Below are 27,577 nucleotides of genomic sequence, written 5' to 3'. Positions count from 1 at the left end.
AGAATTGCAGATGCAGTAAACCAGGAACAAAAACAGAAGTCACACTAAAAACTCAGCTGGTCTGGCAGCATCTGTGAAAAAAAAATTAGAGTTAGTGTTTCGGGTCCAATGACCATTCCTCTGAACTGACGGTAGCTAGGGAAATGTTGGTTTATATGCAGAAGGTGGGGTGGGGGAAGACAGTCAGGAGTAAACAATAGGTGGGGATAGAGGCCAAAGAAAGAGAAGAACAGTTGGACAGACAAAGAATTTGATAACGATCTGGCTAGGAGGGTGAATAGCTATTAATGGACACTGTTAGTGGCCTTTCAGTAGATAGTGTGTAAAGGCAGGCTGTGTTATCACGTTTTCCTAGCTACCATCAGTTCTGAGGATCACCGGACCTGAAACATGAACTCTGATTTTTCCTTCACAGGTGTTGCTTTTCCAACAACTTATGTTTTTGTTCCAGAGCTTCAAGTCTCTTGTATGGCTTCAGAATTTCTAGAATCATAGAATCCCTACAGCTTGGAAGCAGGCAATTTGGCCCATCAAGTTTATACTGACCCTCTTCACAGACCTACCCTATCTCTGAAACCCTGCATTATGGCTCGTACGAATAGGCTGCACATCCTTGGGCACTATTGGCATGGCCTGCACATCTTTGGAAACCAGAACACCCACAAGAAACAGATACAGGTAGAACATGCAAACTCCACACAGACAGTCGCCTGAGGGTAGAATCAAACCCAGGTCCCTGGTGTTGTGAAGCAGCAGTGCTAACCACTGCACCACCTCTAATTCTAATTCTACGGCTCTGCGAAAGCTAAAACATGACTGAACCTTTCTGCAGAACAGAATTTTGTTTTGTGCTTGGTTTTGTAGGTTACAGTTGCTGACTGAAATCTTTCCCAGATAGCCATGCTTCAAGTGTGCGTTTGATAGTGGTAATTGCGCAGTTATTTCTCCACTGAAGTGTGTGACTGCTGAGCTGTTTTCCTGCCATAACCCACTATTCAGCTGCGTGCATTTTCCAACAGTGTTAATTTCATTGTTTTCCAACTATATCAAGTGATTGATAATCGGGAGCTAGAATGTTGGCAGCCTAATTTTCTCCTCAGCTGAAGGCTAATTGTAATGCCTTGGCTTATTCAACACAGTCTAGCTTTGAGTGCCTACGTCTCAGTTACATATGAACCAAAACATTCTATTCATATTTCGTTGTTTCTGTTGCCTGATAGAATCATCTGAATTATGGCTTGAGATGCCGACAAGACAAATTGTTGCTGTTGGCAATTCAGTTGCCCTGACCAGCAAGATTCCCTCTCGCCTGAGAGCAAAACCTACCACTGTGACATGGAACAAAGGGATAAATGGGACGGTAAGTTCATAGCTTCTTCAAAATTGAGATTTTGAGTTTCTCGGGGTCTCAGAATCTCTGTGGGCCCTTAAATGATGGTGGATGACACCCAGACCTTTGACGTCTCCACATTTACTTTTGTGAACTCCTTGATATGATGGTGAAGAAATGGTGGTGGGTCATGATGTGCGCCGGTGCTAATTTTAAATTTTAAATTAGTTGGGTAATTTGAACTCAGTGTACAGGCGAAGAAACCTGATTTTTGCCCCAGGCAAGGCCTCAAGCAACATGGTAATACATGACTTTATGATCATGATAAATGCTCTTGAAGGGCAGATACTGTCTTTAAAACTGTCAAGTTTGTGATTATTTAGATCTCCTACAAAATTTGATTAAAAAACCCTATCTATGAAAATTTATTTTTATTTGTTGAGCAGTTTCAATAGTTATATGTTGAAATAACCACCGGTTCTTTGATTATAGCATGATAATTACATGACTCCCTTCTGCAACATAACATTATCACAGAAGAGGAACTGATTGTTAAAATGATTATAAAATGATTATTTGCATTTATTGTGGAGTTATGAATAGAATTTCTTTTCACAAAGAGTTAATTGTTTGAAGTGATTTAATGCATATGATGGATTTTAACGAATGTGAATGATTCTTTTTCAATGTAGTAAGCTCTGTAATAAATATTCAGAAGCATTTATTTAATTTCAACATGCTTCTTGAAATCTGCTGAGGGTTGAGTCGGCATGCAGATGCAAGGAGAAATGACAGTGGGTAGGAGGGATCGCAAGTTTGTACTGAGTTGGCGTAGTTGTTACACAGAGTCATGGCGATAAGTAGATAGTCACGACTTGGCATGTGTGGTACCAAGTTGCATTGGTGTTCTGAAGGATCATGGGGATGACTGGGGATCATCCAGCATCTCACTGACACGTGACCATGCTACTCTCTCGGCCGCCACCATGAGTTTGGAACTAGCTACCAAAGCAGAGACTGCTGAAGAAATTCCCCAGGTCTGGTAGCAACTGCAGAGACAAAAATCAGAGTCAATGCTTCGAGTCTGACGTGAATCTTTTCCAGATCTGACGGTGTTGGAGAGTCTGTTTTGACATGTGTTCCCATGTGGCAGAGGATGAGCATGGGAAAGACAAGGTGGGGCTAGGGGGGTCATAAATCAAAGTGAAAGAGAAAAGGAGATGTAAAATGGGTGTTAATTAAGGTGTGAAAGAGAGACAATGTATCCTCTCTACAAAGAGCAATCCAAACAAGATACAACCAAGACAGTCCGTATGCCGTGTAGAATCATAGAGTTGTAAGGTACAGAAACAGATCCTTTGGTCCAACTCGTCCATGTCAATCAGGTATCCCAAACTTAACTAGTCTGATTTGCCTGTGTTTGATTCATATCCCTCTAAACCTTTCTTGTTCATCTACCTGTCCAAATGGTTTTTAAAATGTTGCAAATGTAGTGACCTCTACCGTGTGCCCTGGCAGCTCATTCTGTGCACACATCACTCTCTGTGTGAAAACGTTGACCCTGTTTTAAATCTTTCCCCTCTCACTTTGAACTTATGCCCTCTAATTTTGGACTCCTCTACCCTTGGAAAAAGGTATTGAAACCTCATTAAGGCCATCCCTCAGCCTCCAAATTCCCGGGAAAAAAAAAGTTCCAGCTTATCCAGCGTCTCCTCAAACCGTCCAGTCCCAACAACACCCTTGTAAATTTTTTCTGCACCCTCTCTGTTATAATAACATCCTTTCTATAGCAGGGCAACCGGAATTGAATGCAGTATTCTAAAAGTGGTGTCAGCAATGTCTTGGAAAGCAGGGCAACATGACATTATAGCTCCTATACCCAGTGCTCTGACTAATGAAAGCAAGCATGCCAAAAGCCTTCTTCATCACCCTGTCTACATGCAGTGACACTTTAAAGGAATTATGAACCTGCATCCCTAGGTCCCACTGTTGGAAGAGAATGTGAGAAAAGTGGTGAAGATGCATCATGTGTCAGATTGTGATGTTATGGAACCTCAAAGCTTGAAACTTAAAAATGCTTAAGCAGAGAATGGGATGTACCTTGGGCTTTTGTTGTCCTTTGTTGGAACAATGCAGCAGGCTGAGGACTGAAATGTTATGAGAGCAAGGGAGTATATTGACGTGACAAGCAACTGACATGTTGAGTTCATTCCTGTGGACAGAATGGGGCTGTTCCACAAAGCAAGCATACAATCCATTCCACTTGGAAGCAGGCAGTTTGGCCAATCAAGTCCATGCCGACCCTCCAAAAAGCATCCACCCAGATGCAGCCCCAGCCCTTACCTTATCCCTATAATGCTGCATTTCCTATGGTCAATCCACCTAACCTGCTAATTTTTGGACTGTGGAAGAAAATTGAAGCATCCAGAGGAAACCGCACGCAGATACGGGGAGAATGTGCAGACCCCACACAGTTGCCTGAGGGTGGAATCAAGCCTGGGTCTGTGGTGAGGCAGCAGTGCTAACCACTGAGCCACCATGCCACCCTATTAAGGTGAATCCTGTATTGAATGTTGAGCTCAAAATATACTGGGAAAGTAAGTAAGTTGGTTTGACCTGAGTTGGAAATAGGGATTCCAATCCAGACCAAAAGATTTGAACGCTTTTAAGATCATCTCAGCTATTTTCATTGATCTGATGTCAACATTAAGAAGTCCTGATGAAGTGTATTAACCTGATATTTTGACTTTCCTGCTCCTCTGATGCTGCCTGACCTGCTGTGTTCCTCCAGCTTCACACTGTGTTGAAAAACTTTATTGTTATTGTTTGGCTCTGTTGTATCTACTCCATGCCACGCAGGTTACTTTCTTTGTCAAAGGTTAATTTTTCTTTTCTCCTTCCCAAGATATTGATGTATACCGATTCTCTCATAATTCCAAAATCTGGATATGAAGACCGTTTCGGCTTCAAATATCCAATGCCGGCCAGTGATGTATCCATGTACATCAAGAACACAAATTTGACTGACACAGATTCCTACACTTGCACAGTAGCCATTTCAATTCCTAATGATGGCATCAAGCTTATCTCTGGAGAAACAAAGCTGTTTGTACTGGGTATGTATGATACGGCAGTTGCTCATTAAAACCAGGGATCACGAGAATGAATTACTTCAAACATTGGTGATTAATTAGCAAGTGGGGCCAAAGACTTAGATTAGGTTCCTTCAGTAAACCCCTGTGTGAAAAATAAAAGTTTCTTGTCAGTGTCTCCAAAGTTTCCTGGGCCATTTATATGCTTAATTTCAATTTGATTTTGATATGATTTGGTTTCTTTACTGTCACGTGTATCTATGTGCAGTGAAAAGCTTTGTTTACAATCATTTCAGGCAGATCATTGGGTGAAAAAAGACTTAGAGGCGTACAGGTTACGTTGTAAACGGTGTGTGCTAGGCAGGATCAACATTAGCAAGATCAGTGTTATTTGAGGTTGGAGAGTCCATTCGTCCAGTTTAATAACAGCCTGGTAAAAGCAGTTCCTGAACCTACTGGTGCGTGTGTTCAGGCTTCTGTATCTTCTGTCTGACAGAAGAGATTGTAGGAGAGCATTACTGGGGTGTGATGGGTCTTTGATAATGTTGGCAGCCTTTACGTGGCAACAAGCCATGTAAATGGAGTCCATGGATGGAAATTTGGCTTCCATGATGACCTGGGTTGTGCACACAACCTTCTGTAGTTAATTTCAACATTTCCTGTACGAGACTATTTGTATCACCATTTAGCGCAAGGTGGACACAATCCTGCCCTTTGGACGAGGTCCTACAGTCTATGTACGACCTGGAGTAACGTATTTCATAAATTTATGGCTGTTTGGCATGGATGAACTGCTTGGTCTCTTATAGATGTCTGTGTCTACCTGCAGGCACATCTAACCCAGCCACACCACAACGAATTTAGCCCTTGATCACCCATTTTTTTCAGGCTGTCTTGAGTAGAATTTTCCCTCCTGAGTGTAGTTCTAGAAATTGCAGTCCAGTTTCATGCAAACCATGTTGATATTAGGGGGTTTAAAATTTTAAAAGCACTATGATTGCCTTGTACATCTAGGCCTGAAAGTTCACATTTTTATTCAATATTTTCTCCTCTTCTTTGAACTACCCTGAAGACAACAGGCCACATGCCATGCTGCCGGTATCCTAGGCCAGTGATAGCAGGCTGTCTCACTTCTAGCCCGAATAAATTTTGCTATAGGTACCTCAAACTAATTTTGAAAAGGCACTCATTTTGTACATGTGCTGGATATTTACATAAACCTAATGTCTGATTTAAGCAGCCATCTGGGATACATCAATAGAAAGCACCATGAGCACATTTTAAGCCTGCGAGAAGCCCAGTACAAAACTGGTGCCCACTATCAGTGGAGGAAGGAGCTGCTGGGTGTTATGAGTGGCATATTGGGTGGAAATCATGGGATGGTCTGCAGATGCTTCAGGTTGTCTTGGCTTCCTCTCATTGGAACTTCTGATAGAGCAAAAACAAAAGTTGGTACCATGGGCTGGGTTCCACCTCAGATCTTTGCCATTCCTCCCCCTCTCACATCAAAATTACAGGTCAGCATTCTTAAAGAAGAGGGTAGAAAAATTGTAGAGTTGACAATGAACAGCTTTCATAACAGATTTCATTTGCTTACATTTGACTGTTATTTCGATTAATTTTGGGATATGGTTACGGCATAACAATGTGGTTGATTCTTGACTGCTGTTTGAAATAGCCTAGCAAGCAGTTCAGTTCAAAAATGCTATCTTTGCAAGTGATGTCCACATTTCATGATAGAACAAAATACAGTAAAACTTACATTACCCTGCACCCAAAGAGACTCCACCCTTTTGTTCTATGTCGGGGGTATAACTCTATTTGGTCTGTCAAAGTGATGTGGTTGGAGTTCATAGAAATTTCTGCAAGAACACTTCTATTTATTGATCAAAAAACCAGTTGCCTTCACTCTAGATTGAAGCCTCTGCTCCTTTCCAGCTCTCCCTCCTTCATCAGTGCCTCTGATATCATCACTGCATCATCATTGTCATTATTATTTTTGATTCTGATGTTAATCCCATTCCTCTACATCTCTCCTCAAGTCTTACACTAAATTATTATATATCAATTGTAAATATTCCTTCCAAAATCTTAGGCTTCATGAGGTTGGTTTCCATGCTGCTTTGACCAATCTCTCAATCTGGTTGAAGTCTCTGTGATATAATGGGATTTATGTAACTTATGACAGTGTAACACATCGCATGACTCTGACATCAGGAAGAAAACTCCACTCTCGGATAAGAATGTAAAGAGAGTTCTTAGAGACTACACTAGAGAGTGCTATTTGATACTCTGTTGTGTACAAATATAAGTAATGGAATCTTACAATAGATAACTATTTGAAGAGTTTTACTTTGGAACAAGGAGCAAGCAGCCTCAAGGACAGTGTATTTTCATACAACCGCAGAACAAGTTACTCTAGACTGGTAAATCAATGTACAATTAGCGTACTGGTGTAAAATGTCTCTGAGGTCAGTTTGTACTTTTTCTTCTTTCAGTGCAAATATATATCTCCTGTGTGGTTGTCAATGATTCTTTTTCCTCAATTTCCAAGAATTGATTAATTTTTTTATTCAATTAAATCAAAACATTACAATTTCTCCTTATAGACCCACAATCTATTTGAATCATACATTATCCTAGCTGTTGTATTTCTTTTGTTACTGTCACTCCTTCTCTCCTGTTAATTTCTTACCCATGCCTTCACCCCAAGTTGTAGCTCAGGTAAGACTTGAGCTCTGTACGTTTTATTGGGGTTTCAAGCTTGGTCATCCGTCTGCTTTTGCTTGTACTGTCCTCTGGTCATTCCAAATGATGCTGGGGTGTAGTTTCTAGGGCGGAGATGGAGCTACGTTCTTAGTCTCCTGTCCATCAGTAACTTAGACAGGTAGAACCCAATCTGCAGCAGTGAGGATCGGTAACTTAGTAGTGCAACATCTAATCATTGTTCTTCTTCAGTCACACTTTTATTATTTGCACTTCTCACAAGCTCTTCCATTTGCTTAATGATTGTGAGGTGAACTGGCATTGTACTCATAAGCAAACACTCACTTGCACATTGTGGGCTCTGGTCTGAAATGACAACGTTCAGAATTATTACATTGAATAAATTCTTCTGAGTGACTTTATCACTGCTTTTACCATGGTTCTGTGTCCATTTTTACATTACTGTCATGAAAGTAGATTTCAATCAGTGTATTCAGGACCCATCATGGAAAGATGTTTTGATCGTGTTTTGAGAGTGCTGGTCTACACTGAACTTGAGAAAGCTGCAGTTTTTTTTATTCATTCATGGAATTAGGGCATCACTAGTTAGGTCAGCACTCATAGCCCATTCCTAATTGCCCAGAGGGCAGTTAAAAGTCAACCACATTGCTGTGTGTCTGGAGTCACCTGCAGACCAGATCAGATAATGATGGCTGTTCCTTTCCCTAAAAGACATTAATGAACCTGATGGTTTTTTGCAACAATCGACTCATGGTTATCAATCGATGGTAATTCCATATTTCCTTTAATTATTAAATTCAGATTCCACTATGGCAGGATTCAAACACAGGTCCTCAGAACATTACCTGGGTCTCTGGATTAACAGTCCAGTGATAATACCACCAGGCCATCACCTCTCCTTGTGCAATATGGCATTGTGTAATGTTCCTTATGGTTATAATTCTAATTGCTAATCAGCATTTTCGAGTTACTGTCATAACCCACTCTCTGTGCACATCAGAGAATGCAACTTTAACTGTCAGTATGAAATAACACATGTTGTAAATCCTCACGCATTATAGCAATTGCAATATTTTGGAAATTATTACTCAGCTTGTACACAGATATATCCTTTTAAGAACTTTTACATCGGTTCTATTCTGTCATTGTACTAATAACCAATTCATACACATCTGTTTTCACTTCATATACCTTATTCAGTTCCACCTTCCACTCCAAAATGCACCATCACAGCTGGAAACCAATATGTTGGCAGCAACGTGACCCTAAGATGTCACTCAGCAGAAGGTAAACCTACACCCAAATACACGTGGAAATGGACGACTTCCAGGCCAGAGCCTGCTTTACCTCGTGGCTACTGTGAGTATGAGAAACTGAAATGTTTTTTCTTTATGTTTGATGGCAAACTAGCTGTCTGCAAAAACTGGAAGGTTCCCACATGAAAGGTTTCATATCTTAAAAATAACATAAGGCGCGCTTCATTTGTTCTCGGGCACATTGTGACATGAGATCATGTAAGGCACATTATGAGGGCTGATCTTTTTGAGAGCGTGTAGGTGTAACTCAGGTGCTGGGAGATAATGCTATAATGCTCAGGTTCTGAGACACTATTGTAGTGAATTATTGTGTAAACTTTTAAACTAGCAACGAAGTTGCTGGAAAAGCTCAGCAGGTCTGGCAGCATCTGTGAAGAAAAAAATCAGAGTTAATGTTGTGGGTTCAGTGACCCTTCCTCAGAACCTGAAACATTAACTCTGATTATTTTCTTCACAGATGCTGCCAGACCCGCTGAGCTTTTCCACCAACTTCTGTTTTTGTCCCTGATTTATAGCATCTGCAGTTCTTTCGGCTTTTATTTTCTTAATCAGCATTTCCATTTGCACAGAAATCTTGTTTCGAACATGACCTCCTAAACAATGACATGTCATTGAATCATAAAACAGCACAGAAGGAGGCTATTCATTTTAATTCTTTCATTGAGTGTTGGCCTCAATGGCTTGGCCACTATGTTTTGAGAATGTGGTAATGAGCCATCTTCATGAACTGTAGTCCATCCGGTACAAGTATACCATCATTGAGGGAGATGGTAGTATAATGGTAAAGGTCACTAGCCTAGTAGTCCGGAGTTCCTGGCTAACTCTATGGTGATGTGCATTCAAATTTTACCATTGTAGCTGGTGGAATTTAAATTCAGTTAATAACATTTTACCAAACCAGTCTCAGTGATGTCAGGATAATATGACTCATTTCTGAAGAGTGTCTGAATAGAAAGGGTTTAGAAGGCTATGGGCCAAATGCTGGCAAATGGGACTAAATTAATGTAAAGTATCTGGTCAGCATGGATGAATTGGGCCAAAGGGTCTGTTTCCATGCTGCATATGTCTATGACTCTATCTCTATAATTATCACTGATTGTTGTCAAAACTTAACTGGTTCACTAATGCCCACCAAGAAGGAAATCTGCCACCCTTACCTGATCGGGCCCACATGTAACTCATTTCTGAAATGGGCTACTCAGTTTAAGGGAAATGTGCTTTTTTTTTGCATCTGAGCTGTTATTGTGTAGTGGTATTTGCTCTGCCAGAAGTTGGATCATAATATGCCAAAAGCTTGATTTTACTAAAATAAAAGTACTAGTTTTGCCGGTAATGTTCACTGGATGTTCGCAAGATTTTGATGCAGTGAGAGAAAAGGAGCAGTTGCATAGTTCCAAGTCAAGATGGTGTGTCTCTTAGTGGGGAGCTTGCTGATGACAATGTTCCCATGAGTCTCTGCCTTTTGTCCTTCGAGGTAGAGAGTTTGTGTAGTAGGAAGAAGTTATAGAATGAGAATTGGTGAGTTACTGCAGTGTGTCTTGTGTATAGTACACACTGCTGCCAGTGTGCATCTTGGTGACAGATGTGAATGCTTAAGTAAATGGATAAGGTACTAGTCAAGCAGGTTGCTTTGTGCTATGTGTTGATGAGATAATTGATTGCTCACTATTCAGGCAAATGGAGATCATTCCAACACACTTTTGACTTGTATGTGGTCAGTCAGGTGTTGCAGGGACAGGAATTATGCTACGCATTTAAGCGTTCTCAGGCTCTGGCCTGCTAATGTAGCCACAATGTTTATACATTCAGTTCAGTTCCTGGGGAATGGTGAACTCCCCTTCCAGCTACCTCCCCCTACTCCAAACCCACCCCAAAGATGTTGATAATGAGAGATCCAGCAATGGTAATGCTATTAAGTGAGCATCAAGGGGAGTTCTAACATTCTGTTAATTTGGAGTTAGCCATTGCCTAGCACTTGTATGTTGTGAATGCTGCAGTTGAAACTTCTCAGTCCAGGTCGGAATGCAGGCCTGCGATAACAAGGCATAGAGCTGGATGAACACAGCAAGCCAAGCAGCATCAGAGGAGCAGGATAGCTGATGTATCGGGCCTAGATCCTTCTTCAGAGAATGGCAGTCACCTGAGTTGTTGAGTTGAATATACATGTTGCAAAGCAAAGGGCCTTGTTTATTAACGCATGTACCTTCTAGTACATGCAGATATGTCACTCCGCAAGCCTGACTGACAATCCTAAATTGGATCTTTGTACATTGTTTGCTTATTCTTCATGGTGGTTTCCCTGGAACAGAATGGACTTTGTCTTTAACATATGTTAGCTGAATTTCATCCTCATTCTGCCTGTCATTTTGTATTGGAGTAGTGAAACTTATTTCTTCAACTTCTTGAGTACTTTGAGCATTCTCCTTCACCCTTAGTGATTGAGTTATTCATGAAAGAATCTTGTTTGTTTTCTCAATTGTTTTTCCTGCTTGTTCATTCTTCCTGGATGTAACGCCCATTATTGTTGTTGGGAGTTTTCTTTGGAAGGTGGAAGCTTGAACATTTTGCCTGTCACTTCCCAATGATTGAGCCTTTAATTGCAAACTTGAATTTGGAGTAGTTATTTGTTCACTATGTTATGTGTCAATCTAAATCCAGTCACAACTGCTTCCATTGTTTGAGAACGCAACACATCCTCTCCGTGTGGCTAGTCCAGTTTCTGTTGCAAATATTGTTTACACTTGGAATCTGAATTCTCTTCAGTTTTGAAAGCAGTAGAAAACATTACAGCCAAATCACTAGAGTGACAGTATTCTATGCCATTTACGGTATAAAATAATAACTTTATTCCAATTTAACTAATTCTGCTTTTTGTCCAGCTTCCACCATGAGTTCAAAGAATCCAGCAAAGTTTTCTACCAGCTTTTCTTTTACCTTGTATCATTTAACATCTTCCATCTTTTGAATAAATTGGTGATCAATATTTGCCCTTCCGCTCACCTTCTATTTGCTAATTTTAGCATTTACAGTTGGGCATGAGAATAAAGCAAATTCTCTTTTGCTGAAAATAGAGGAAAATGAGCTCATTGCTGTCCAAAGCAGAAACATATTTTATTTCCTGACATGAATACGGTTGAATATAGACTTTCCTATCCAAAAAAAAGTGGATACAGATTTTAGTATAACTCCTGTTTTGTAACGTCATGGAATTCCAAAAGAACAAGCATAAGAAAGCTCTCCAGTACAGCAGCAAAGCACAGTATAACTGCCACTATTGTACAATAAAATCTTTTAATGGAGATCTCATATCTTCCATATTTGGTAACAGTGGCATCAGAAATAGCATTGCCAGGAAGGTTTAATTTTTAGAGATGGGCCAAATAAAAGACAAAATTAGATATCCTGGAGAAAACAATTTCTGACATATTGCACAGTTAATGAACCAAATGATAACACATAATATATGAAGAAAATATTGATTTTCTAGTATTTGATGTCTCCAGTCTTGGAGAGTAGCTCATCAGGTATTTTAATGTTAAGTGCAAAACCGCCTTGATTGTGTAGTTCAAATTCTGGTCTGGTTGAGATGCTCTTTGGAGGGTCGGTGTGGACTTGATGGGTCGAATAGCCTGTTTCCGCACTGTAATGATTCTGTGAAATGTAACAACTCTGACAAAGAGTCTTCTGTAATGTCTACCACAGTCATGTCTCTCACAAATTCTAACAGTAGGTCACCGTAGTCATCTCTTTCCACGAGCCTATTGAGATAATTAAATATATAATTTTGGATTCAACCAGATGCTGCACTTTTTTGATGAATCCTGTGTTTTCCAGAATTTTTTCGCTTTTGTTGTTAAAATAATCGTCTAAGGTTCTCAATATCGTTTTGAACCCTTCAGTTTAATTTACTGCTTGGTGAGCAATAACATCAATAGCTATACTCTCCATTGTGCACAGAAGTGTGCTAACTTGTTGAACTTCTGTGTTATCATTCGATTCATTAGCTGTGCAATATGTCAGAAATTGCTTTCTCCAGGATATCTAATTTTCTCTTTCATTTGGCCCATCTTTAAAAATTAAACCTTCCTGGCAATGCTGTTTCTGATGCCAATGTTACCAAATATGGAAGATATGAGATCTCCATTAAAAGATTTTATTGTACAATAGTGGCAGTTATACTGTGCTTTGCTGCTGTACTGGAGAGTTTTCTTGGGTTTGTTCTTTTGGAATTCCATGACGTTACAAAACAGGAGTTATACTAAAATCTGTATCGACTTTTTTTTGGATAGGAAAGTCTATATTCAACTGTATTCATGTCAGGAAATAAAATATGTTTCTGCTTTGGTCAGCAATGAGCTCATTTTCCTCTATTTCCAGGAGAAGAGAAGAAGGAATCAGCAGAAGAAATTTGCTTTATTCTTATGCCCAACTGTACATGCTAAAAATAGCAAAAAGAAATTTATTGACCTCTGGCAACATTAAGCACTCAGGCTAGTTTATGTCACACTGCAGAGGTAAGGCGTAGTTCCCTTGGTGTTGATGATGTGCTTTAACTATAACCTTAGAGCTCCCTCTATCGCACCAGTACAGATTGTCCACTCTCCAAACCATTTGTGAATGAGATTGAGTCAAGATGAACAATTAGGGGATTTTGCTGATATGTTCAGGGTTCATGCCCACTCTTTTAAATTGATGCTTCATTACATATGGTGACAGAAGGATTTTCATTCCATATTTCTGTGCTAGATTCAACCCAGGTCCCAGGAAGATATAGATGATTGGCTATAATTATATCAGTAATTTGTACTTTATTGGCCATTGCCCAATGAGGTTAACACATGCATACTTAATATCTGGCGCAAGCCTGCAGACAGGGCACAATGTCAGTCAATGGGAATCTTCCATTTAATATCAGTGCTGCTAACTTGCAGTTCAGTGCTGCAGCTGACGCCCTGTGTTCAGTTTACACAAATCAACACATCCCACAGCTGGAAGGAAAAATCTCTGCAGTGCCACTTAAAGCAATTGTTGAAACCCTGGGTAATGTGTTCCTGTGCAAAGTATTTATCTGAGAGGTTTAAACTTTTAATGGGCTGAATTGGACTGTACGGCAAATGGAAAAGCCCTGGGGAAAATTGATACACACAGACATCTTGGGTGTTCAGGTCCATTGTACCCTGAAGGTGGCAATGCTGGTCGATAGAGTGGTCAAGAAGGCATACGGCATGCTTTCATTCATTGGACGGGGTATTGAGTACAAGAGTTGGCAGGTCATGTTACAGTTGTGTAGGACTTTGGTTCAACCACATTTGGAATACTGCGTTCAGTTCTGGTATCCACATTACAAAAAGGATGTGGATGCTTTGGAGAGGGTACAGAGGAGATTTACCAGGATGTTGCCTGGTGTGGAGGGCGTTAGCTATGAAGAGAGGTTGTGTAGATTAAGATTATTTGCATTAGAAAGACAGAGGTTGAGGTGGGACCTGATTGAGGTTTACAGTATCATGAGAGGTATACACAGGGTGGATAGCAAGAAGCTTTTTCCCAGGATGGGGGATTCAATTAAGTAGGGGTCACAATTTCAAGGTGAGAGGGGAAAAGTTTAAGGGAGATATGCGTGGAAAGGTTTTTACGCAGAGGGTGTTGGGTGCCTGGACTGCATTGCCAGTGGATCTGGTAGAGGCGGGCACAACAGTGCCATTTAAGATGTATCTAGACAGATATATGAATGGGCAGAGAGCAGAGAGATACAGATCCTTGGAGAATAGGCAACAGGTTTAGATAGAGGAACTGGATCAGCACAGGCTTGGAGGGCCGAAGGGCCTGTTTCTGTGCTGTAATTTTCTTTGCTCTTGTTCTTTGTTCCATAGGTCACTCCACAAATGTCTTGGAGACTGACTTGGAATTGATGCCTTGTACTTAAATACCATTGTAAACAATAATATATCCTGTCCAGAGCTTTTCATCTTACAGTCATCAGACAGATGCAAGAGTATCAAATTACAAATTGAGCAACAATTTATAATGTACAAAAAAAGGAAGCTAATTGATATGGTATTCTTTGACGAATGCAGAATATTTGCAGAGTCTGATGTCATAGAATCCCTACAGTGCGGATAGAGGCCATTCGGCCCATCGAACCTACACCAATGCACTGAAGAACATATCACCCAGACCCATCTACCCTATCCCTGTAGCCCTGCATTTAGCATGGTCAATCCACCTAAGCTGCACATCTTTGGACTGTGGGAGTAACGCTGCACAGACACAGGGAGGACAAACAAACTCCACCCAGGGCTGGATTTGAACCTGGCTCCCAGAGGCAGCAGTGCTAATCATTGTGCCACAATGCTGTCCTACTATGGTAAGGTGCTGAAAGCACTAACTGTATCAGAACACTTATTACTGTGGGGTACATTTTACTGTTTGTTTGTAAAAGAGAGAGCAAGATCAGATGATTTTGCATCACTCCCTATGCTTTATGCAGTACCTGATTAGCATATTACATCGGTAAAATGAGTCATTACACTATATATTCTCTGCCCAATGAATCTCTTGACTTTCATTTCAACATTATGAAATTAGGCTAACTGTAATTTCGATTTTCTGTAGTCCTTCCTTTCCTCTCTTAGTTATTCATTGCTTCCTTTCACAGGGCCAATCACTTATATTAGACACAATGAGAAAGAAAGACCCCTCTTTTCCTTTACAGCAGTTTGGGTCTTGTGGGTGTTCTCCCAGATTTTGCAGGCTGAAGAGGAATTAATCAATGACTCAGGATCACCAGATTATCATTTGGATTGGTGGATAAATGCAGCATTTCTGGCTCATTTTTTGGGTAGATGATGCTTCTGCGATGTACAAGGATGCTTCCATTTGGCATCTGCTGCTTGTCTGTTCTGTACCATTATCTGTTTGGATGAGGTAGGGCTATGAATGCAGTGCCTGTTGAACCACTTGTCCATTGTGAATGTAGCCTCAGATCCAAACTGGCACTCCTGGATGGAGGTCTGGCAAATTGCATGCCTTGTTTATCATAGTTCCACAACTAGCTGCAATGACATTTGTCCTACATAGAAAATTAAGAGTAGGATAGTTCATTCAGCCTCTCTCACCTCCTTCATCATTTTAAATCACAGCTCCCATTGTTTTTTCACACTGTCCTCAGTTCCCTTGATGTATTTAGTGTCTAGAAATCTGTTGATTGAACTTTCATAGTTCTCTGTGGTGGAGAATTCCAGCAATTCACTACTCTCAGAGTGAGGAAATCTTCCTTCTCTCTGTTCCAAATAGCTTGTCCCTTGCTCTGAGACAATGTATACTTATGCAGGAAAACCCGTCTCTATACCTACCCTTAAAGAATGATGTAAGTTTCGACAAGGTCAGTCAGTACTCGGCAAGCTCCTGAGATGCTGCTTGGCCTGCTGTGTTCATCCAGCCTCATATTTTATTATCTTGGAATTCTCCAACATCTGCAGTTCCCATTATCTCTGAATGAACTGATCTGATTTGATTTGGTTTGGTTCATTATTGTTTCATGTGCCTAGGTACATGTTTTATGTGCAATACAGGTGGAACATACCATACAAAGATCATAGGGTGATTGAACAGAGTGAGGAAAACAAAGTTACAGCAGGAAAGAAGGTGCAGTAATAGCAAGGTCAACATTAGATTTGAAATCTGAGAAGTTCATTCAGAAGCCTAGTAACAGTGGAGAAGATAAGAGATAATGGGAACTGCAGATGCTGGAGATTCCAAGATAATAACAGTGGAGAAGAAACTGTTCTTGAACCAGTTGATATGTATCTTTAAGTGATGGAAGAGGTTGGAAGGGATTATAATTGAGGTGGGAGGGGGCTTTGATGATGTTGGCTACAATTCTGAGGCAGCGAGAAGTGTAGATGGAGTTAATGGATGGAAAGTTGGCTTGTGTGAGGGACAAGGCTACGTTCATAACTGTCTGTTGTTTCTTACAGTCCTGGGCAGAACAGTTGCCATATTGAGCCTTAATGCACCCAGATAGAATGCTTTCTATGGTGCATCTGTACAAGTTGATGGGAGTCCCTACAGACATGTTGAATGTCCTTAGCCCCCTGAGGAAGAAGAAGCGTTGTTATGTCTCCTTGACTGACACATCAACAGGGTAGTACAGGACAGATTGTTGGTGATCGTTACTCCTAATAGGGTGGCTCAGTGGCTCAGTGGTTAGCACTTCAGCCTCACAGCGCCAGGGACCCGGGTTCGATTCTACCCTCGGGTAACAGTCTGTGCGGAATTTGCACATTCTCCCCGTGTCTGCGTGGGTTTCCTCCGGGTGCTCTGCTTTCCTCCCACTGTCCAAAGATGTACGGGCCAGGTGGATAGGCCATGCTAAATTGCCTGTAGTGTTCAGGGGTGTGTGGGTTACAGGGGGATGGGTCTGGGTGGGATGCTAAAAGGGGCGGTGTGGACTTGTTGGGCTGAAGGGCCTGTTTCCACACTGTAGGGAATCAAATCTAATCTAATCACTCAATGGTTAGTTAGTCATGATTGCTAAGGTTCATCGCAGCTCCCGGATGTTATGGTAATTGTTGTCACCTCCCAGAAATCCTCTCTCAGGTGTTCCTTGCATTTAATCTGCAGCAAGTAGTTCTTACATTCACTGCATGATGGTGTAGTGGGTGCAGTTCAGTTGTGGCCTTCAAAGAGAATTATATTTTAAGAGAAAAAGAATTGTGGGGCTATGGGAAAAGTATTTGGAGTGGCATCAGGTTAATTGGGCTTGCAGAAAGTCAGCACAGATATTATTGGCTGAAAGGCCATATTTTGTACTGCAATGAATCTATGATTTCTACATGAGAACCCCTAAAAGGAATTCCCAAAAGCAGTGACCAGTTACTGCTGTGGGGTGGTGAGAGTGTTGTGATAAGTCACTGGACTGTTCATCCTGAGACCCAGGTAATGTTCTGAGGACACAGGTTCAAATCCTGTCATGGAAGATGGTAGTTTGAATTCAATAAAAGTCTGGAATTAAGAGTTTAATGATGACCATGAATCCGTTGTTGATTGTCAGGTAAATCCTATCAGGTTCATTAATGTACTTTAGGGAAGGAAACTGCCATCGTACCTGGTGTGCCTACATGTGACTCCTGACCCACAACAATGTGGTTGACTCTGAACTGCTCTCTGGGCAATAAATGCTGCCTGGCCAGTGACACCCACATCTCATGAATGAGTGAAACAAAGAACTCTGGGTGAATGGGTTCAAATCCCACCAAAGCAGATGGTGAAGTTTGAATTCAGTGAACACATCTGGAGTTATTAGTAGGCCTAATTTTGTAACTGAAATGCAACTGTTGAGCTTGAAAACCAATCTGATTCATTAATGCCCTTTAGGGAAGGAAGTCCATATTCTACATAGCACTCCAGATCCACAGCAATGTGGGTAACTCTTAACTGCCCTGCAAGTAATAAATGCTGGCCAGGTCAGTGATGCTCACATCCTGTGAAATAAAAATGCCAACAGGTTCGCATCTATCTCGCAGATGTAGCAGTCTTGTGATGCAGTAGCTTAGGGTTCAAGACTCTTCATAATGTGGTCAGACAGCTGAAGTACTGACCTGTAAACCTTTCCGAAATGTGACAGTGGCAGGTGCTAAGGGATTCCTGGTCATCCATGTGATGAAAAAATGTTCTACCATCGCTAATCAGATGACAAAATGCATGTAAAGTGTATGTTGCTGCAGCAGATTTGACTGCTTGGGGAACTGGTTGGCTGGACAGCTGGTGTGGATCAGACTGATGCCAGCCGTGCAGATCTCAGTCCCCATTCCGGCTGGCATGGAATGCTCTACTTGTGATAGAATTTTGCAGTTCTGTGAGTCAGACCAGGCTGAGGACATGAGAAGGAGATCATGCATGCTCCGTAATTCTCCTTTCATTGACCGATAGGAAAGGGGCTTGATATTGACAACCTATGTTTCTCACAGTGTGTTACAGCTAAGAAAGTATTTTTAAAATTATGTTATCACGATGGATACATGATAGGCAGTTTTTACACAGCAAGGTCCCACAAACAGCACTGTGATCATGAGTGAGATGGTTTTTTTTCTTCATTATGGACAAAAAGATATCAGACAATGCTTGATTCTGTACTTAAGGATTTACTGACAAATCTTTACTGACAAACCATTGGGTATTCAATGCATGGAACAAAATTTGTTCTTGACCAACTTTGTCATAATTTCGCTTCCAACATATTTGATGTCAATCTCTAACCTAAATATGAGCCATTGCAGAATGTGGGTATGCGTATGATAACATGCACGGACAGTAGATGATCTCCAAACAATCTTTAAACAAGGTGTAGTGGAACAATTTGCTGCAAATAACTTTAAGTTTGGAGCAAGGCTATAAATGGGCCTGGAAAAGAACTTTGGGGAGTCATTTATACTTGATTCAGGAATTCTGCAACCTCAAGTAATTTGAGAAGAGTTTCAAAGTTCTCTTCTTGGCCAAAAACTTGGATGGATATGATATTTTGATTGAAAATATTTTAAGCTGGTCAGTTAGAATTCCATATAATAAATACAATAAAGTGACAGACCTAGGTTCTTGACAAGCAAGACCAGTGAGCCAGGCGTGAGTTAGCTCGTTGGCTGGATGATGCGTTAGTGATGTGGAGTGATGTCAACTATGTGGGTTCCATTTCTGTACCAGCTAAGGTTAACATGAAGGTCCTGCATTCTCAACCTTTCTAGGCATGGTTCTTTTTAGTTTCAACTTATCACAAGTTATCTCTCTCTAATGCGAGAGGGACTAGTCCTCCTGGGCTATGGTGACTTTACCTGGTGAGAAAGTCATAATCTCTCCAGTACAGATTATCAGTGCTGTTTTATTTGATGGTTTTCCTGTGGGGACAAAGGTCAGATAAACAAGGTAGATTTTGGGACGTTTCTGATGTCTTAGAGGTTAAAGGGGGATGCTGTGGCTAAAACTGCAATCATTACAAGCTGATTGCTCACTTGCAGTGTTGGTGGGCATGTTTCTGGGGTATGTCTCTGCTGTATGGGCTTCTCCAGGCTTGTGAGGACCTCTATTTGTGACCTCAGGATGTCCCATGCTGTCTACAGCCCTGAAACCATGACTGGCATAGGTAGAGCGCTCTTTTATTATGTGGATTAATGTCACACTCTGGACTAAATCTTACTATTTTGGCTAAGTCTGAGTGCCACTTCTCTTGCTGTATCTTACTAAAATTTCCACCTGAATTAGCTACCCTGCCCCTTTTTTATTCATCCCATCTGAGCCCAGCCCCATCTTAACATGTGTAGTTCCCAGAACAACTCATCAGTGGCATCCCTAGTGTCTGTTGTTAAAAACCTGTTGTTCACCTGGACAAGCACTGTCAGTCAGGGGCTGCCCTGCACGCTTCCTGACATTTCCCCAGGCATGTCAGACTGGCGAAAATTGGCAACCCCTGCGTGGGCAAGTACCTGAAGTGCAGCTGGATGGGATGCTGTTGGCAGCATCTTCCTCTCCTCCCAAGTCCAATGGACACTCAACACCAACCCATATCAGCCTGGTATGAGGTTATCACCTGCTTAACACAGTGTCAGCCATAAGACCATAAGATGTAGCAATAGAATTAGGCCATTTGGCCCATCAAGATTGCTTACCCATTCAATCATGGCTGCTAGGTTTCTCTACCCTATCCTCCTGCCTTCTCCCTGCAACCCTCGATCCTCTTACTAATCAAGAATCTATCTATCTCTTAAAGATGTTTAATGACTTGGCCTCCACAACCTTCTGTGGCAATGAGTTCCACAGAATGACTGCCTTCTGATTGAAGAATTTGTCTTCATTTCAGTTCTTAATTGTCATCCCTTCACTCTGAGGCGGTGCCCTCAGATCCTAGTCTCTCTTATTATATCTTCTTTATTCTGTCCTATCCAGGCCTCTCTGTATTATGTTAATTACAATGAGATCCTCCCTCATCCTTCTAAATGCCATCGAGTAGAGACCTAGAGTCTTCAACTGCTCCTCGTATGACCAATGCTTCATTCCTGGGATCATTATTGTGACCGTCCTCTGGACTGAGCTCAAGTCCAGCACATCCGTCTTTAGATACTGGGCTGAAAACAGCTCACAGTATTCCAAATACAGTTTGACCAGCGCCTTACAGTCTCAGCAGTACATCGCTGCTCTTATCTTCTAGCCTATTTGAAGTGAGTGCTAACATTGCATTTGCCTTCCTAACTGCCAATTAAATCTGCATGCTAACCTTAATGGAATCCTGAACTAGGACTCCCAGGTCCCTTTGTGCTTCAGATTTCCAAAGCTATTCCCATTTAGAAAATAGTCTATGCCTGTATTATTTCTAGCAAAGTGCGTAACCTCACACTTACCTACATTGTATTCTGCCTGCCATTTCTTTCCCACTCTCTTAGCCTGTCTAAGTCCTTCTGGATCCTCCCCACCTCCTGAACACTACCTGTCCTCCATCTATCTTTATGTCATCTGCAAAGTTAGTAATAATGCCCTCAGATCCTACATTCAGATTATTAACATATAAGGTGAGTCACTGTGGTCCCAACACTGACTCCACTAGTCGCTGGTTGCCATTGTGAAAAAAGATCCCATTTTCCCACTCTCTGCTTTCTGCCAGTCAGTCAATCTTACATAAGTGCCACAACCTTGCCCATAACATCATAGACTGTCATCATATTTAGCAGTGTCCTGTGCGGCACCTTCTCAAAGGCCTCTGGAATTACAAATAGATCATGACCATTGGCTCTCCTTTGTCTAACTTACTTGTTACCTTCTCAAAGAGTTCAAACAGATTTGCCAGGCATGACCTCCTCTTGATGAAGCCACACTGACTTAGTCCTGTTTTACCATGTATTTCCAAGTACTCTGTAATCTCATCTTTAATAATGGACTTTAAAATCTCACCAATGACCAAGGTCAGGCTAACCAGCCTATAGTTTCCTGTCTTCTGCCTCCCACCCTTAAATATTTTACCGTCCTCTAAGGTCCTTCTTTACTTCATTAATTCCTGAAAGATCACCATCAATGCCTCTACAATCTCAACTATCTCCTTCAAAACACTAGGTTGTAGTCCATCAAATCTGGGTGATTTATCCACCTTCATATCTTTTAGCTTTCCCAAAACCTCCTTGGTGAATACGACTAGACCCACATCTTCCTTCTGACTCAGTTGAAGTTCTAGTATGCTACTGGTATGCTACTGGTATCTTCCACCATGAAGTCTGAAGCAAAGTACCTCTTCAGTCCCTGTGGCATTTCTTAGTTCCCCATTGCTACTTTTCCAGCCTCATTTTTCCGAGGTGCACTGACCCTTCTGAAATGTTAACTCTGATTTTTTTCTTCACAGATGCTGCCAGACCTGCTGAGCATTTCCAGTGACTTCTGTTTTTGAGCTTGTTTGACAAGTTTGGTAAAATAGAAAATAGAATGCTAATGAGGAGATAACAAGGTGTAGAGCTGAATGAACACAGCAGGTCAGGCAGCATCAGACGGGCAGGAAAGCTGATGTTTCAGGTCTGGACTCTTCTTCAGCAATGGGGGAGGGGAAGGGGCCTCTGAAATAAATAGAGAGAGGGGGAAGCAATGGTAGAAGGTGGATAGAGGAGCAGGTTGGTGGGAGAGAAGACAGACAGAAGGCGGGGTTGAAGCCAGTAAAGTTGAGTGAAGTTAGGGAGTTGGGATGGGGGTTGGTCAGTGAGGCAGGTAGGTGGGAGGGAAGACGGACGTGTCAAGAAGGTGCAATGAGGTTATTCGGTAGGAAATGGGGGTGGGAGCTGGTCAGTAAAGTGGGAGGAGTGGATAGGTGGGAGAAATGAGGTGTGCTGTGCCACCAACAAAGCACTTAGCAAGTAGTAATCCCCTTAACTAGCAACTCACTGTGACCAGGTGAGAATCTCACTATGCCACTTCTGAAAAGCATACAAGATGGTGCGAGTTGCTCCTGATGTTGAAATGAGCATCCCTGTTTTTTTCCTCTGAAGCTCCCACTCATCTCGCGCTAAAACCTATGTTGTTCTGATCCTTGTAAGATTCCGTCCTTTGTGTTTGAGACAGACTGATGAAGGAGACAGCAGAGCCAAGGTCTGTCTTCAGACCTAGAATTCAAAGCAATGTTTTTTACTGTATTAAATACTAAACACGTATTGGTGTTTAGTACATGGTAAAATGTAAATATACCAGGCTCTAATCTCGATAAATTCTAATCTACCTTCTTCATGCTTTCATGTTCGTGTTATAGTCAGGCCTGATGTAGAGTCCAGGAGTTCAAACTCCTGCACTGTGCTATGTATGCTTGCTGATATAGAGCTCTGTATCATCAATGTAGGGTTGCTCCAGGCTCCTGAACCTGTTACACAGCAGGAGCTGAACTTGATTAATGATCGAGAAAAAAAGACTGTGCTGGAGCTAATCGGAGTAGCTGTTATGCACCAGGAAACCCTTGCATTAGACACTGAATGGAAAGCAGCTAAATGTGGAGACGGATCATTTCTCATCCATTATCTTAAGCAACTTTGGTGGCAATGAAAAGGTCGACATTTGCTCTACCCTCATTCTAACCCAATGAAATATAGCTTTGAATGTGTTGGGGCCTGTGTTATTTTTTGAGTTTCTGACTGATGTGTTTGTTGTATAGCTGTCAAAAAGGGAAACTTGACATTGACCAACCTCAGCGAAACAATGTCTGGACTATACAGTTGCACGTCCGAGAATGAAATAGGGAATGCATCATGTTCGATAAAGTTGGTTGTGATAACCCGTAAGTATACGTGTCCCTTATTTAGTTCACTGAATGTATTCTGATATAACAGCAGACTAATGGAAATTGGGTTAATAGGAGAAGCACTAAGAAAATGTGTAATTGTAAGCGTGGGGTACATTCCTGACCTGTGACTTTTACACTAAAATCTTATGAGCTACTTCAAACATCCTCTATGGAAGGCCCAAAGATCCTCTTACAACTACTCAATACCTCACTAACTTACTAACTTATAATTCTACTTTCCTCCAAGTAACTGCGTCCTACCCACTGTTTCCCCCAACTTTCCAGCATGCCTCTTTCTGCTCATTGCCTTCCTATCCAGACTGTCTGCCTCCCACTCACTAACACCACCCCACTGTTCATAAGAAGGGAGGGGATTGTGAGTGCGGGTCCACAAGAGGGAAGCAATAAGGGTTGGGAAGGGAAGTGGTGCGTGAAATGGAAATTTGTTCCAAAGTAAGTCTGAGCGGCACTGTAACCACACTAAAATGGGAAATGGGCCAGCATTATTCAGAGACATCCTTTAATGTACAATCTATTAGAATACACACTTTAGACTGAAATATGTCACTTTTATAAACTGACAGTTTCTTAATCAGTTCTTAATAATGTGTGTAATTTCCCATCATTTCAGGGTGCCTTGCCAAGACAGACTGGTTAGTGTGAATTTGTGTAGATTGTTAGCTATCAGGGCCTATTAGCTCAGCTGGCGGGATGGCTGGTTTGCCATACAGCATGATGCCAGTAGCGTGAATTCAATTCGCACACTGACTGAAGGTATCTCCTTCTCAACCTCTTCCCTAACCTGAAATGTGGTGACCCTCAGGTTAAACTATCCCTAGTCATCTCTCTGTAATGAAAGAACAGCCCTGTAGTTTGAAACTATGGCAACTTCGCTTACTAGATTGTAAGCCATCATGTGAGTGAAAGGGAAGAATTTTTCTGTGAATTTTGCTGCACTGCTGTTCTGATGAAATGGGGGTCTCCAGCCTGCATTAGTTGGCAGGGAGCCAGCTTGATAATTGGCAGTCAGAGGGCTGGCAGCCCCCACGGTGTGACAGATGGGCACTGCTGAGGCAGATCAAAAAGGCAGGGAAATCCCAAAGTGGGGCCAGAGGGATGATTTTACCTGTTCATGGACCTCTTCTTCGGGCCGAGGAACCTTTGGATCCCATGGCCACCCAGGTTGCTGCTGGAATGCTACCTCTGCCAAGAAACTGGTGTACCCAGGTGGCAGGTGGTGGGTAGTGCCAGCCTACCATCCTGCCGATTGCCAGTGGGCCAAGGAATTATCTCTCTATGGTTGTGAATAGTTTAAAATGCACTGCCTCCTCTCCATTCACATAGGTGTCAGCTCCTCTGAAATTAGTCTCAATGCTGGGAAACTTGCCTCTGGCATTAGAGCTGCAATGGAGAGCACTGCCCCACTAATGCATCAAGCCACACCCCCCCAAACCCCCGCCCCACTGTCTTGCACCCTTATACCTTGTGGCTGGGAAAACTTAGCTGGAAGAGTGAGTGTGCAGACACTGCTGAAAGATGGGCCAAATTATCTTCCCTGTAATTTAATCTCCCATTCCCCCTTCCCCCACCCCCCATCCCCAACCCAATCACAAGTTGGATATTGTTAGCGTATGGACCTGTAACACACAATTTCTGTGGAATGTGAGAAAGCCAAGCATTCATACAATAGCCCTAGTAGTTCTCTCAAAGACTTCAACATTACTTTATTAATTTGAACTAAGTGACTCATTGTGAGATTTTTATTCTGCTCTTGATCGGTTTCTTCTATATGATTTTTCATTCAGCTATTGTCAGAAAGGAATAAACCATCTTCTCTCTTCCCACAGCAAATAATGCTGGGATCATTGTCGGAGCAGTTGTTGGAGTGCTGCTGGGAATATGTCTGATCATTGCGCTTGTGATTTGCTTCTGCAAGCATCAAAGGAGGGAAGCAGAAAAAGAGGAAGATACAGCTAATGAGATAAAGTAAGTGTAGTGAGTAATAGCTCATCAGGGCCTGAGACAGTAAAAACCCAAATCTCCCTCTATGAGTTGGTGTAATGTACAAGAGCTTTGTGAGAATTTGCAGTTTGAGGAAGGCATTAAAAGCTCAATATTTAGCCATTAACACTTTCAATTGAAGTATCACTTTATAGCCTCATACTGCTGATCTCTGCATATGTGTGCTTGCTGTAGCCCAGTAGATACATCTGCTACCTCTCACAGAGGTCAGGAATGATTCTTTCATTCATTTGTGCTGGGCAGTATATTTACCACTGAACAATTTGTAGCTGTTAATGTCCTGGTGAGAGCAGAACGTTCACAAAAGGTTGACATCACTTTTTTTAAACAAAACAAGGTCTGAAGTTTCAGGCTGTGGAATGTCTAATGATATGGTGAGTCTGCAGGCAGCAAGATCTCCCTCACCACAACGGAACCCCGCCCACGGCCGACGGAACCCCGCCCACGGCTGACGGAACCCCGCCCATGGCCAACGACATCATCGCTCCGCCCACAACCTCCACAGCCTGCAACCCCAGAGAAGACAGCCACACTGAGCCCTGCCGAATCTTCACCATCCCCCCAGACCTCCCACTGACTGAGGACGAACGGTCAGTCCTGAGCAAGGGGCGCACCTTTGTCCCACTACAACTACACATCAACAAATACCAGTCACGGTCGGACATAGAGCAGTTTTTCCGCCGTCTTCGCCTCCACGCCTACTTCTTCAACCGGGAGCCTAACCCTCCTTCCACTGACCCCTTCACCCGCTTCCAACACAAGTCCTCCTCCTGGACACCACCCCCAGGCCTCCTACCCTCCCTCGACCTCTTCATCTCCAACTGCCGTCGAGACATCAACCGCCTCAACCTCTCCACCCCTCTCACCCACTCCAACCTCTCCCCCGCAGAACGGGCAGCCCTCCGCTCCAACCCCAACCTCACCATCAAACCCGCAGACAAGGGTGGCGCAGTGGTAGTATGGCGTACTGACCTCTACATCGCCGAGGCCAGACGCCAACTCTCCGACACCACCTCCTACCGCCTCCTCGATCATGACCCCACACCCGAGCACCAAACCATCATCTCCAACACCATTCATGACCTCATCACCTCAGGGGACCTCCCACCCACAGCCTCCAACCTCATTGTTCCCCAACCCCGCACGGCCCGTTTCTATCTCCTTCCCAAAATCCACAAACCTGCCTGCCCTGGTCGACCCATTGTCTCAGCCTGCTCCTGCCCCACCGAACTCATCTCCACCTATCTGGACTCCATTTTCTCCCCTTTGGTCCAGGAACTCCCCACCTATGTCCGTGACACCACCCACGCCCTCCACCTCCTCCAGGACTTCCAATTCCCTGGCCCCCAACACCTCATATTCACCATGGACGTCCAGTCCCTGTACACCTGCATTCCGCATGGAGATGGCCTCAAGGCCCTCCGCTTCTTCCTGTCCCGCAGGCCCGACCAGGCCCCCTCCACCGACACTCTCATCTGCCTAACTGAACTCGTCCTCACCCTCAACAACTTCTCTTTTGACTCCTCCCACTTCCTACAGACTAAGGGGGTGGCCATGGGCACCCACATGGGCCCCAGCTATGCCTGCCTCTTTGTAGGTTACGTGGAACAGTCCATCTTCCGCACCTACACAGGCCCCAAACCCCACCTCTTCCTCCGGTACATTGATGACTGTATCGGCGCCGCCTCTTGCTCCCCAGAGGAGCTCGAACAGTTCATCCACTTCACCAACACCTTCCACCCCAACCTTCAGTTCACCTGGGCCATCTCCAGCACATCCCTCACCTTCCTGGACCTCTCAGTCTCCATCTCAGGCAACCAGCTTGTAACTGATGTCCATTTCAAGCCCACCGACTCCCACAGCTACCTAGAATACACCTCCTCCCACCCACCCTCCTGCAAAAATTCCATCCCCTATTCCCAATTCCTCCGCCTCCGCCGCATCTGCTCCCACGATAAGACATTCCACCCCCGCACATCCCAGATGTCCAAGTTCTTTAAGGACCGCAACTTTCCCCCCACGGTGATCGAGAACGCCCTTGACCGCGTCTCCCGCATTTCCCGCGACACATCCCTCACACCCCGCCCCCGCCACAACCGCCCCAAGAGGATCCCCCTCGTTCTCACACACCACCCTACCAACCTCCGGATACAACGCATTATCCTCCGACACTTCCGCCATTTACAATCCGACCCCACCACCCAAGACATTTTTCCATCCCCTCCCCTGTCTGCTTTCCGGAGAGACCACTCTCTCCGTGACTCCCTTGTTCGCTCCACACTGCCCTCCAACCCCACCA

At 42.9% G+C, this 27,577-nt stretch overlaps 1 protein-coding gene across 2 annotated transcripts in view; it reads left to right on the top strand.

Annotated features, from left to right (window-relative positions):
* The window catches only part of LOC125467012 (endothelial cell-selective adhesion molecule-like), a 148,887-nt gene that overhangs the window by 109,086 nt on the left and 12,224 nt on the right, over window positions 1-27,577 (top strand). For both annotated transcript variants that reach the window (XM_048562314.2, XM_048562313.2), the window contains 5 exons: window positions 1,221-1,360; window positions 4,236-4,446; window positions 8,350-8,508; window positions 23,128-23,250; window positions 25,104-25,242. In XM_048562314.2, the coding sequence (XP_048418271.2) occupies window positions 1,244-1,360; window positions 4,236-4,446; window positions 8,350-8,508; window positions 23,128-23,250; window positions 25,104-25,242 (749 nt within the window). In that variant the 5' untranslated portion in view covers window positions 1,221-1,243. The remainder of the gene's footprint in view (window positions 1-1,220; window positions 1,361-4,235; window positions 4,447-8,349; window positions 8,509-23,127; window positions 23,251-25,103; window positions 25,243-27,577) is intronic.

This window comes from Stegostoma tigrinum, chromosome 32 (assembly GCF_030684315.1).
Source record: "Stegostoma tigrinum isolate sSteTig4 chromosome 32, sSteTig4.hap1, whole genome shotgun sequence".
NCBI classification, from domain to species: Eukaryota; Metazoa; Chordata; class Chondrichthyes; order Orectolobiformes; family Stegostomatidae; genus Stegostoma; species Stegostoma tigrinum.
This window is presented reverse-complemented; position numbering and strand designations above follow the sequence as displayed.